Source organism: Trichomycterus rosablanca, chromosome 12, assembly GCF_030014385.1.
Source record: "Trichomycterus rosablanca isolate fTriRos1 chromosome 12, fTriRos1.hap1, whole genome shotgun sequence".
Classification (NCBI taxonomy): domain Eukaryota; kingdom Metazoa; phylum Chordata; class Actinopteri; order Siluriformes; family Trichomycteridae; genus Trichomycterus; species Trichomycterus rosablanca.
This window is the reverse complement of record NC_085999.1, coordinates 12,640,691-12,654,355: the sequence shown is the minus strand read 5'-3', so window position 1 is coordinate 12,654,355 and position 13,665 is coordinate 12,640,691. Positions and strand designations below refer to the sequence as shown.

General features: G+C 42.4%; 1 protein-coding gene across 1 annotated transcript; it reads right to left on the bottom strand.

Moving 5' to 3' along the window:
* Positions 1–1,471: 1,471 nt before the first annotated feature.
* On the bottom strand, positions 1,472–12,942 carry trim45 (tripartite motif containing 45). Its single transcript, XM_063006470.1, has 6 exons — positions 12,500–12,942; positions 10,229–10,992; positions 7,103–7,220; positions 3,738–3,852; positions 3,527–3,653; positions 1,472–1,620 (listed from the first exon to the last, which is right to left on the bottom strand). The coding sequence occupies exons 1-6, from the start codon at positions 12,940–12,942 to the stop codon at positions 1,472–1,474; spliced, it is 1,716 nt and encodes a 571-aa protein (XP_062862540.1).
* Positions 12,943–13,665: the final 723 nt, after the last annotated feature.

The following is a 13,665-nucleotide window of genomic DNA, read 5'->3' as shown; positions in this document are numbered from 1 at the left end:
GGTTGCTAATATGAAAAGTATACAATAAAAGTACATATTCAAACACAAAAAATAGCTTAACTGATAAAACATATATATGATCAAATTAAATCAACAACCACAGGGCAGTCAGTCAGTCACACTCAAAATGTCAGTCATTCATTTACACCTGGGGGAAATTTGGATTTGTTTGTTTAGGATTTAACACTATGTTTGCACTTTTGTGAAGTTTGTGGCAGGATAGATGTTTAAGTTAATTGCTTTCATTAGTATTTGTTTTCTCCCAGGGGTAAATTAATGTGTGTCAACTCAGAAGAAAGTCAAAAGCAACTATGAAACCACGGCCGTCAGAGCAAACAGTGCGACACTGGACCCACTCTAACAGCTGTGGCATAATTTCAGGGTTATAAGATGGTAGTGGGGCAGCACGGTGGCATGGTAGCACTGTGGCCTCACAGCAAGAAGGTCCTGGGTTTGATCCAAAGGTGGGGCAATCCGGGTCATTTCTGTGTGGAGTTTGCATGTTCTCCCTGTGTCTGTGTGGGTTTCCTCCAGGTGCTACGGTATCCTCACACAGTCCAAAGACGTACAAGTGAGGTGAACTGGAGACACAAAATTGTCCAAGACTGTGTTTGATATAACCTTGTGAACTGATTAATCTTGTGTAATGAGTGACTACCGTTCCTGTCATGATTGCAACCAAAGAGTGTAAAACATGACGTTAAAATCCTAATAAACAAACAAACAAACAAAGATGGTAGTGTAATATAACCTGCACGAATATTAAAAAACCCTACTACAAATTCTCTGGATATTAGCTGGTGGTCATAATCATGTGACTTGACTGTGTATAATAAAAATTGGAGATTGTACTAAATCACACATTAAAAGAGGCTGTGCATCATCTCTGCAATTAACAATTAAAAAGCTTTGAACTGATACACGTGGCCCCAAAAGACTAAATAAAATCTAATACTATAGTACACATTTATCCTTACTATTAAGTAAAGAATATAAATGTCAAAATGTATTGTAGCAATAAGTATAAAGCATGAGGTATACAGTAACAATACTGTAGCACTAAAATACACAGCTTTAGGAATCCATTTGAAACAGTGCTGCTGCCGTTTAGTGGATTTACACCCAGTTTTTATATACTGTAGTTCTGTTTAAAGGGCTTGGTACATGTTTCTCTTTGCACCTTTAAATCCCCAGAGTTACCAAATAATAACTATATAATAAAAATGATCGGTTTTGTCATTCAGAAGGAAAGCAACAGCATCATTTCCACTCAAAAAACAAAACTGTAGTAAATATGTGATTGTTAGGATTTACACTAGAACACTGTGTTTTTTAGTTTTTGTCTACTGGCAATAACCCAAAATAATACATCTGCTTGTTTCAAATATTTAAAAAACCTGTTTCATGTTTGTCTTCGTCATATCATGTAGGAGTAAAAACCTCTTCATGTGTTCCAGGCGTAGGAGTTCTGTCAGAGTTCCACAGTTCGTACATGTCCACGATGTGAGCCTGACACAAGGCTGAGCGCACATGCTGAGCTCTCCACTACACTACCACAGCAGGACCAGTGTGGCTTTCCTGGGTGACCCTTATGACCATGACCACAGCCCCGAAACCCTCCTGTACAGGCATCAAACACACACATATTTACACAAACCCAGAGAGAGAGAGAGAGAGAGAGAGAATATATTAGTTTATGCACAGGAAAGAAAACAGTTAAAAAAAGGCTTCTTAAAGTGCCATAAATTATAAATAGGAAACAGATCTGTACTGCAGTCAGGCCAGTCAAGCACACACACTGAGTCTTCAAAGCCCCACTGGTGTTGTCTGTGCAGAATGAGGCCTGGTGCTGTCTTGCAATCTAGGGCACCTCAGAAAAAAACGATGCTCTAAAATTGTAATATATGCAATCTGCGTTATTGGTACTTTCACACATGTGCCAGTCACTCATGAGAGGGCACTGATACACCTCCATGACAGATGACAAATGTCGGCTTTGCACCTTTTGCTAGAGTCGCTACACTCTGGAAAATCCTTTATGTCTGTGGCACAGAGTTCTTGATGGCCTATTTTTTTCCCAAAAACATGGGCCTAGAAGAGGGCTAATTCATGCACATTCAACAATGGTTTCCAGTTTTTCCTACATGGACTGAGTGTAATTCCATGAATCTTTTCACAGTTTAGTGTAAAGTACATGGCGAACTACCAAAAACTTTTTTACAATCTTTTGAGAAATGTTCTTTATGAACTGATTGTTTTGTGAAAAAATTGTCAGTGAGCCATGAACCATCTTTGCATGCAGGAATTGAGCCTTTGATGGATCCTCCTTTTATACCCAATCATGATTCCCTCAGTTACCAAATTCAGCTGCTTATTGTGAACTGTTTCAAAAGGATCTAATTAGAATTAAGAAGTGCTACCAGCTAAAAGGGGAATATGCAATTGTAGTGTTATGATCTGACTTTACAGGAAGATCACAGGTACCATCTTAAACATGTTATTAGTTTAGCTCAGACCACATGACATGTCAATGTGTATTAACAACCAGACATTACTCTATTCACATATTGTAGTCCATCTTGTGTTCAACTAAACAGACCCAAAAGCAAACCAACAATTAAAAAAAAAAAAAACTGTGTCGAGATGGAAGCACATGTTCACACCTCACACACTTAGTCAAATAAAGCCCAACACAGACTCTTCTTCCTCACAAAACTGAAACAGGCCCAGTTCCCACAGAAACCGTTGGTGAGTTTCTACAGAAGCACAACTGAAAGCATTCTAACCAGCTGCATGGCTGCCGAGCATACAGAACTGTACCACGCGAGCTCCCGAAAAACTGTTTACTAAGCAAACTATTTATTTATCACAGACATCACACAACATTGTCAATTCTTGTTTAAACTGCTGCTGTAAAGCAAACAGTCCGGGTCATTATGATCTCGCACCAGTAGACTAAAGAACAGTTTCTCAGATTCTCAGAGCCATGGCCTTGGTCATGCTCTTCCCTGCTGGACTAAAGAGGTGAAAAGCAAATACTGTGTACACACACACTTACATTTTCGGCATTTGGCAGACGCTTTTATCCAAAGCGACTTACAGTACTGTGACAGTATACACCAATCAGCCATAACATTAAAACCACCTCCTTGTTTCTACACTCACTGTCCATTTTATCAGCTCCACTTTCCATATAGAAGCACTTTGTATTTCTACAATTATTGAGTCTGTGTTCAGAATCTCGGTGCTGTTGTGCTAGCGGAATATTCCGCTGCGCCACCTGGGCGCTTTAAATGGTTTTTAAACATTTTCCAGAACTCCAGGTTTTAATATGCCCAGTCCCAACTTTTTCAGAATGTGCGTGTAAAGGTGATAAGGTAATACATAAAATATTTATTCTTTGTGCTGTTTCAACTAAATACCTGTATAAAGAGTTTAAACAAATTCAGTTCTACAGTACTTCTTATTTGCTTTTTACTTACTGTCCCAAATGTTTCAGAACTGGGTTTGAAAACCTGTGCTGTACCTGGCATGGTTCCAGCGCAGCCGCATCGTGCCTCTTTAACACCCCCGCTAGAACAGAAGGAGCAGCAGTGAAAGATTCCACGGTGTCTCTGGAACTTTCTCTTCACCGTCAGCCTGAATGGTGAGCCCTACCGAGAGAACAACACTGAACCATTATTCCTGCATACACACACCCCTGATGCATGGAAGCTTTCCCAGAACCAGTCTGTTACCTTAACATGCTGTGCTTTTACACACACCCACACAGAGTAGGATCCAGGTTCCATGGGAGTGTAGGATACAGCATATGATCCATCATTATTATCCATAACCGTAGTCTCCACTTTGCTGTAGAGCACAGAGGAAGCATAAAGACATGCTGTTCATCAATATTACTTACAACTATAGCATTACACTTCACTACACTTTATACCCTATTTATGCTGGATTTGTAGTCTTTAAAAAACTGAATGAAAATATATGACCTATGCAGTGTGAGGCTGGATATAAAAAAATTTTTTTGTCACAATAGATCATTTAATTATCATTAATCATTTTATTTCTGGATTTTTCCACTTTTATCTCAGAGTTTAATAATTGCACAATCCATGATCTGATCAGGCAGAACCAGATCACCACACCCCTGCAGCACATGTCCAATCTACAGCACTGGTTTCCCACCCGTATGGCGTACATAGAGCCACACTAAGCTTCATGTGACGCAGGCAAAAATAACCTGGACAGGGTGCTAATCCATCACAGGGCTTCAACCACCCTCCCTCCAGATATAGACAATCATGTCTGTGTAGTCGCCTGGGCTGTTGATAGCACATCTGCAATTCAAACCCAACAGACAGCTGTGTCACCCAAGGGCTACAAAACAAACTAATATTTAAAATTGCCAAAAGTGACTGTTTACATTATACCACCAAAAGTAATACATTGCTGAATGTATATTTTTTATTTATTATTATTAAATGTTGTCATATTTTTTAGAAAACCCAAAAGCAAGCAGTCATATTTACTAACAAGGAATTAGGATGAGGTTAAAACAGATTTTTGACCCAGCATATTTTCAGAAAACCCACAAAAGACTTCCCCAAGAGTTCCCCATTTTCTTCCATATTAGGGGTCACCACAGTGGGTCATTCTGGTCTGCATACCTGCATTGGCCCAATTTTTATACCGGGTGCTTTTCTTGATGCAACCATCCTACCAATGATTGGCATTAGACCATTAGACCCTCTGACTGTTGAAAGAAGTCTGTTGAAAAAGTAAACTTTCAAAACGTGACTGTGCACTGTGATTACTGTTACCCCTTTTCCACCATTGTTCGCGAACTTGATTTTGAACCGGTTCCACGTGTTTCCACCCAAAAAAAAAGAAAAGAGGTTCCTGCAGCACCCACTTGGTGCAGTGAGATATTCTGCTTGCACACCAGCACCGCGTTTCTTAGCTCCTCGGCTGGGCGGCATCTGGCGGGCATAATTAGCAGTGCCTGCAGCAGATACTAATTGGCCACCGTATCTGCAGGGTGGGGGCCGGACTTTGAGTGGGTGGGTAAGTCTTCATACGCTGTGTAAGAACCCTGATTGGTGGAAGAGACGCCTGTGCAGAATGCAGGGGCGAGAAGAGGAGGGCTGTGCACGTGTCAGAAGAGGCGTGTACAGCGACGTGCTCTCCTCGGATGCAATCTGGTATCTCTCAGCAGCAGAAGACAAAATTGAGTTCGCTAAATCGGGAGGAAAATAGGGAGAAAATGCATAAAAAAAGAGGTTCCAGACAGCGAACTAGCATCCTAATCTGGCATCTCATAATACCTGGTTTTTCAGCGCAAACCGTGATGTCATCAGTGGACGAGTCAAAGTGTAAAGGTCAAAGTGTAAACTGGTGGAAACGCGCGTCGGTTCTCTAAAAAACACCAAGGTTCGAAGAGACCCAAACAGAACTGGTTCAAGAACCAGAGTTCTTTTGGTGGAAAAGTGCTGTGTGTGTAGTGCTGTTTTCAGTAGCACTAATGTGTACATTCAAACTATGAAACAGAAAATTAGTGAAATGGAATAGACATTTGATCCATACATATTTTTTTAAATGTTCTACGTTTCTAAGCACCTCTGCTCAAACTATTTTAACTCTAAACCAGGGGTGTCAAACTCATTTTCACCGAGGGCCACATCAGCATTATTGTGGCCCTCAAAGGGCCGATTTTAATGTATCCTGCTGTGATTGCAGTCTGTTGTTTTTCTTGGAGGCTAAATTCTGCATTTACATTGTCCTCCTTTACCACAGACACAGCCTCATAACACAAGAGACACACCGTTTTCTCTTCCTGAAGCACAAACTTGTTTTCATTTTCATTAAATTTCCTCCTTCTGCTTAATTTCCTTACTTATCTTCTTCTACATTTTGGGATTATGTGTAAATATTTCTTAACATCATCTACTGGCAGGATGTGTCACTTTGCAGGTCACAAAATCAGCCTGCATTTTGAGAGATGCAGTTAATGTAGGATTTTACAGTGTATTTTAAGACAATTGTGCTGCCCTCACTAATAGTTTATCCCCCTTGCTCAGCTAGACAGACAGACAGACAGACAGACAGACAGACAGACAGCTCTCTTCAGAATAGTCGGTTTTATTTGCTTCCCAGCTGTGTGATACACTGTGTGCACCAGAATGAAGTAAAAATACAAACAATAAAAACAATAAAGAACTTAATACAGTAAAAGCACACAGCTGTAGTCAAGTGTTACATCTGGTACAATATGAGATTTAACCAAATGTAAAATAGCGCTAAGGAGTTAGCATTTTGTGTAAAGATACTAATTGCTATAGTAACGGTAACAATTGTATTTAATTACGGTAAATTTGTAACTAAAACGCTGCGATATACTCACTAAACATTTACTAACAACTGAGAATATAAACGCCACTACTCACAGACGATGCTTTGGTATTATACAGCAAAATAATTATTTATATTTATTATTATTGTTTACATTACTACCCGCGTTCTTTTGCCGTAAAAGTCACATGGCTTCTCAGCGAAGGTCAAAGTTAGTTGCCATGACTACGATGTCACCGGTTGCCGTTTAAAGGCACAGGAGTCCCATTAAATTATAAGTACATCTCTGTAACGACTCGAACCATCACAACAATCGTACAGTCGTTTAAGCTCTCACATAAAACGACGTGGCGGGCCGGATCTGGCCCGCGGGCCGTGAGTTTGACACCCCTGCTCTAAACTGTAAAGCTTTTCTGTCTGTCTATTTTGACTCTGAACAGGTCTTTCTTAGTTTTCTCATGGCATGTCAGAACAGAGAGGCCTATACAAGCCAAATTTAAGGAAGTCTCAATTAGTACTTTACAATGTCTCCAGTGACAGGAATGTAACACACAAGCTCAGTGGCTGTAAATCCAGAGATATTCAAACACTGAACACAGCACTAAAGTTGAACTGTCATGTATATGTGAAATTCCTCAGGAAAGCACAGAGAACCAGCTGTCTAAGAATCCATAACCATGGGCAGACAATTAAAGTGAGACCGATTTCAGACTAAAAAAAACTTATTTGTTCCACAGAAAGGTTTTACACTCACCAGTCCTTTTTGTCTGCATGGACAATGCTGACTAGCACAGGATCTCCTCCTTTGCCCATCTGCTCCCCTGCACAGTCCCTGCAGACAAGTACAAACTCGCTTCTCTGGCCCTCAACACCTCGCTGGAAATCTGTAGATTACAGAGTATGAGGATGAGATGATTACATGTTTACACTGGTAATTTTCAGCTGATGTCAGAGATGCTGTAACACTTTTTATGGGCGTTTACAAGTGCTGATAGCTTAATAGTTAATGAAAAATTGAAATACAACCATTTTTCATCAGGTTGTCTGGTTCATGCAGGTTTTGTGCTCTCAATCACAGCTGCCAGAGCCAAATACAAGCTTTATAGGTACAGCTGCCTATAGACTGACACTCAGACACTTAGGGACCACAATGGAAATAAGTCTATGGACTTTTTGTGTTATCCCTGACTGTTTCAGTTTTTTATAGGAGGTATTGCATCTATTTATAAAATATGAAATGGTTCAATAAAATCAAATCAAATCAAAGTGTGAGTGTCATTTCCCAGAGAATTATCAAGTACTTATAGGGCCTACTTTTCACAGGAAAATGTGCTTAATTTCACTGACCTCATTTTTCAAAAATCACAGATTTCATGGATTTCATGGAAGAAAAGTGCCACATTTCACAGCAGTCATCAAATTACACCCATAAATTGAATGATAGAATAAATGGAAGCTACAATACACAGCACAGCTACCTTAATAGTTGAATGTAAACCTAGAACATCCAGCTACGGTCTTAAAAACAAAAAGTCGTCCATGTTTTGACACCCTCAGCAAAGCTGGACGCATACAGTTGTCCAAAATGTCTGGTATGCTGCAGCATTAAAATGTCTCTTTACTGGAATGAAGGGGCTTGGGTGAAAAAGAACGCCATAGCATTGTTTCTCCTCTGCCATACTTCACAGCTGACACAATTTAGTTCTCCTGACATTCGTGAAACCCAGACATTTCCACAGAACACTTTTCTACTGCTCCAGAGTCCAGTAGTGGTGTGCTTTACACCACTCTATCCAACGATTGGCAGTGTGCTTGGTGATGTAAGGCTTGCATGCAGCTGCTTGCCTATGTACAGTAGGTCCTGGTGCACAGTTTTACTGCTGATGTTAATGCTAGAGGAGGTTTGGAACTCTGTAGTCACTGAGTCAGCATAGCGCTGGCGACTCTGTGCTTGTTGCGAAGTACTGTTCTCTATTGGTGGAGTCTGTTTATGTTAGATGCAGACCTTTTTTTTACCATGAGAATTCACCACCGTGCTCATCGTGCTCATTCTACTTTCACACATGCATTTTTACTCGAGAAGTTAGCAGAAATGACCCAGATAGTGGTTAAGTGTAAACACAACCCAGAGTCATAATAAACATGTTGCAACTTGCAGATATTTCTCCCCCTTTACGGCTTCTGAGCTATACACAACAATTGCAAGTTGAAGCCATTTCAACCCACTCTTAAATGCATGTCATTCGTGTTATGCTGAATCATTTATATGCTAATCACCCACAAATCCCTTCAAAACCCAGGATTGAGGACATGCAACTACTAAACAACCCCAAGGGTTTAGGATGTATCTTTAAACTAATTAGAAATGGACTGTTGATAAATTGTATGTTGATTTATTTTAGTCACATTAAGCGCAATTGTCACCTGAAGGCTGCAGTTGTAGCTTAGCGGTTAAGGTACTGGACTACGAATCAGAAGGTCGCTGGTTCAAGCCCCACCACTGCCTGGTTGCTGCTGTTGGGCCCTTGAGCAAGGCCCTTAACCCTCAATTGCTCAGACTGTATACTGTCCCAGTTCTGTGAGTCGCTTTGGATAAAGGCATCTGCTAAATGTTGAAAATGTAAATGTAAATATAAGGCTGCATAAATGAAGGACGCATATCAAGTTTACTAGTTTAGTCCTTTAAATTTTCAGACCAGTGGTTTCTGTTATCATCCTAATAAATTACGTTCCTTGTAAATGTTGTGGTTAACAGAAGTTAATAGAAGAATTGATGTCCGTACCTCCGTGAGACATGCTGGAACGTGGCTAAAGAAAGAAACCCATGACTGACAGACTGCTGCCATAAGAACAAAGAATGTCACCAATTATTGACCAGAGTGCTCCATCGCCCAGGCCTTTTCGCATGTGTGTGTGTACACTGGCACATGAATACAGTGGATATAAAAAGTCCACACACCTCTGTAAAAATGGCAAGTTTTTGTGATGTACAATCAGATCAAGATGAATCATCTCAGACTTACCTGTAATGTGACCTGTAATTTATACAATAAAAACTAAAATAATGTGGTTGCATAAGTGTGCACATCGTCTTATAATTAAGTATGTGGCTGTGTTCAGAATAAACCAATCACATTCTAACTCATGTTACATAGTATTCAGTGACCCACCAAAGTGACTCCAAAGTTCAGTTACACCAGTAGGATTTTCCTACATTTACTTGGTTGCATCTTACAGCAAAAGCCATGGTCCGCACAGAGCTTACAAAGTATCAAAGTATATTACCATATAGAAGCACTTTGTACTTCTACAATTACTGACTGTAGTCCGTCTGTTTCTCTGCATGTTGTATTAGCCCCCTTTCATGCTGTTCTTCAATGGTCAGGTTATTTGGGTGGTGAGTCATTCTCAGCACTGCAGTTACAATGACATGGTGGTGGTGTGTTAGTGTGTGTTGTGCTGGTATGAGTGGATAAGACACAGCAGGGTTGATGGATTTTTTAAACACCTCACTGTCACTGCTGGACTGAGAACAGTCCACCAACCAAAAATATCCAGCCAACAGCGCCCCGTGGGCAGCGTCCTGTGACCACTGATAAAGGTCTAGATCTAGAAGATGACCAACTCGAACAGCACCAATGAGCGATCGTCTCTAACTTTACATCTACAAGGTGGACCAAATAGGTAGGAGTGTCTAATAGAGTGATTCTCTCACCGCAGTGCTGAGAATGATCCACCACCCAAATAATACCTGCTCTGTGGTGGTCCTGTGGGGGTCCTGACCATAGAAGAACAGGGTGAAAGCAGGCTAAAAAGGTATGTAGAGAAACAGATGGACTACAGTCAGTAATTGTAGAACTTGCATTGTAAAGCCCCTAACCCTTGCTCTTACCTTCTCCTTGAATGGAGCATTTGCTGGGATCGACAGTCTTGGCATGTAGAACTCCAACCATGGGAAAGTCATTCACTTGGCCTGCACTCTCACGTGGTGAAAAGCAGATATTGCTACCACTGTCATGGCTAACAACAGCCAAGCGGGGATCAAACCCTGACTCCAACAAATTCAAGAGCCTCCTTATGGTCACTTCCTTTGCATTCAGGATCTCCGCCTCTGAGCCACATGTGAGCAAGCGTTCAGCAAAGTCCACACTGCCACGGACGTCACACAGTGCCTGCTGTAGCTGTGCCTTCTGCAGCTGGAGCTGGTTGCGACGTTGCAGCCTCAGATCATCCAGAGAGCGGAGCAGAGAGCAACAGTGAGCCTCCACAGCACTCGAATAGGCCAAAGAAAAGGCCCGAATTTCACTTGCCAGTGTCTCTGCCCGGGCCTGTAAAGCATCCTGGGAAATCTCTACGCATTTCAGTGCATCCTCAAGCCGAGTGAGGCGAGGCCGAAGACTTCCAGAGACCAGCTCCCGGATACGGTCACCATGCTGGTGTATGACCTCATTCATGGGGCAGCAGCGGTGGTCCCTATGAAGCGTTGCAGCACATTCAAGGCAAACAGGGAGGTCGCAGCATTCACAGAAGAGACGCAGCTCCTGGCTTGGATGAAGAGAGCACAGCACACGTCTTGAGAGACGTCCCTCCCGCTTCAGCTCATCCAAGCTGTGGATGGCATGACTGGATGTCCTCTTTTGTCTCCTGTTGATAAAAAAGCAATAAAATACAAATGAACATAATGAACACAAGCTAGATGATAGTCTCATTCTAAAACAATAGGTGGACCCAGGTCCCCATGGTTCATGTTGCTGTGCCACTGTGCTGCCCACATGATTTTTTTTTAACCTATAACTAACAGCAGGTGGAGGCAACACAAGAGCTCCAGCACTTGTTGAAGCAGCAATCCCAATCCCACCATTTCTTCCCCAGACATAGTCAATGCCTAAACAGGCCAGTGCTACTGCTGAAACTGATACCAGAGTCCCCATAGTGGTCGGCTAGAGCATTGGTTTAATGTCTCATTTATAGAGGGTTGAACGTGCGGATCTGGCACTGAAATTAAATGAATGTGGCATTTGCAAATTTCAGTTCTTAATGAAGTTCCCTGAAGCAGTGGTGCAGCAATAAAGTACGCTGAGATCTGGGGATTCAGGGTTCAAATCTCAGCAGTGCTATTGGCCGGTCGGGTGTCTGCATGGACATGATTGGCTATGATGATATGACATGATGTTCGAGGTGGGGCTAGCCATTGAGAGACACACTTGTCAGGGCAAAGGGGGCGGCACGGTGGCTCAGTGGGCAGCACTGTCGCCTCACAGCAAGAAGGTCCTGGGTTCGATCCCCAGGCGGGGCGGTCTGGGTCCTTTCTGTATGGAGTTTGCATGTTCTCCCCGTGTCTGCGTGGGTGTCCTCCGGGAGCTCCGGTTTCCTCCCACAGTCCAAAAACATGCAGTCAGGTTAATTGGAGACACTAAATTGCCCTGTAGGTGAATGGGTGTGTGTATGTGTGTGTCTGCCCTGCGATGGACTGGCGCCCCATCCAAGGTGCTACTGTGTGCCTTTTCTGGGTTCGATCCCCAGGTGGGGCGGTCTGGGTCCTTTCTGTGTGGAGTTTGCATGTTCTCCCCGTGTCCGCATGGGTTTCCTCCCACAGTACAGAGACTTGCCTTGCAAGTAAGGCGAATTGGAGATGTGTTCGATATAACCTTGTGTAATGAACCTTGTGTAATGAGTAACTACCGTTCCTATCATGAATGTAACCAAAGTGTAAAACATGACGTTAAAATCCTAATAAAACAAACAAACTGTGTGCCTTGCGCCCATTGAAAAGCCGGGATAGACTCCAAAAATTGGATAAGCGGTTAAGAAAGTGAGAGAGAGAGGCGTGGCGACCCCTATATATGGAAAAAAGTTATGTGAAGCAACAAGTGACATTACTGGGGCAATTCAAGGGCCAATCGAACTGGGGGCCAATGCCCCTGGATGCAACCCTGTCAGTCAGTAAACCTTTTTTATATCAAACATGGGCACAAAAGGGCAGAATTGTGGGGACTTGGGTTTGGTCCACATCTCCAGTCAGTGATGACTTGGGCATACTCTCCCTAAACATGCTGAAGTTTAATGGGCTACTCCAAACTGCCCCTAGTGCACTATCATGTAAAACAGTGAACAGTGTGTGATTTGGGAGTGACCACACGAAGTGACTGACCTGTGAGCCTGGCTGCAGAAGTCACACAGGGTAAAAGAGCAGACTTCACAACGTTTCTCCCCCTCAGCATCTCCACACAGATCACACAACACACTCTTCTCCATCAGGAGGGTCTCCATGAACACTTCATCCAGAGCCAGGTGGTCTGTGGTCAGTCCCTCCACCCCGGAGGCCGGGAGTTCCACCTCGGTGTCACACTCAGGGCACAGAACGGTGAAGGAGAGCTGCTCGGAGCGTGCAGAGCTCGGTAAGAGTGGAGAGAACGGTTCTAACTGAAGAATACACTCAGCACAGAACGTGTGCAAACACGAGAGCAGCTTAGGCTCTTTAAACATGCGCTTACACACACTGCATATCGCTTTAGTGTTCCTAACACTCCCGTTTCTCCTCATTCCGCTTTCTTTCACCTCTCCAGCAGTGGACTTCTCCTTACAAAGTGACATTGTTACGAGTTATACTTTATTACACCATAAGGTAACGAAATATAAACGAATGTAAGCAGGAAACTAGTTTTATAGGTAAACACTTTAACTTCGTAAAGTTCTACTCTTCACAGCTTTACTCTGAATGGAATCCGAGAACCTCTGTTCTGACCAATCAGAGAACGCAGACGCACCAGTAGGCGTGGCTTACAAGTCACAGAGCAGGCATGCGCCGTGTTTTAAACTGCACTCTATCTACTTCCAAGTGCACTAATTCGCAAGTTCTGCCGTTTGTAGCCAGGTCAGCAAGTGCCGCCCATGTTCTTTTTAGTATGTAGGAAACAGTGAAGAAGGCACAATTTAGGATACGGTGGCTGTGGTGAAAATGCCACTCGCACTAAATTTCGACTGTAAACAGTATGTGAACAACATGAACGTTAGCAGAATGACGTTACAACAAATCAGACCAAATATTCTGACAAACTTTTCCACTTTTGCTTTATCCTGGTTGGGCTCGCGGTGGGTCCAGGGATGGGTTTTTATTTTATTTTATTAGGATTTTAACGTCATGTTTTACACTTTTTGGTTACATTCATGACAGAACACGTAATTGCTGGTTACACAAGATTCATAAGTTTACAAGTTAAATGTCAAACACAGTCATGAACAAGTTTGTATCTCCAATTCACTTCACTTGCATGTCTTTGGACTGTGGGAGGAAACCGGAGCTCCTAGAGGAAACCC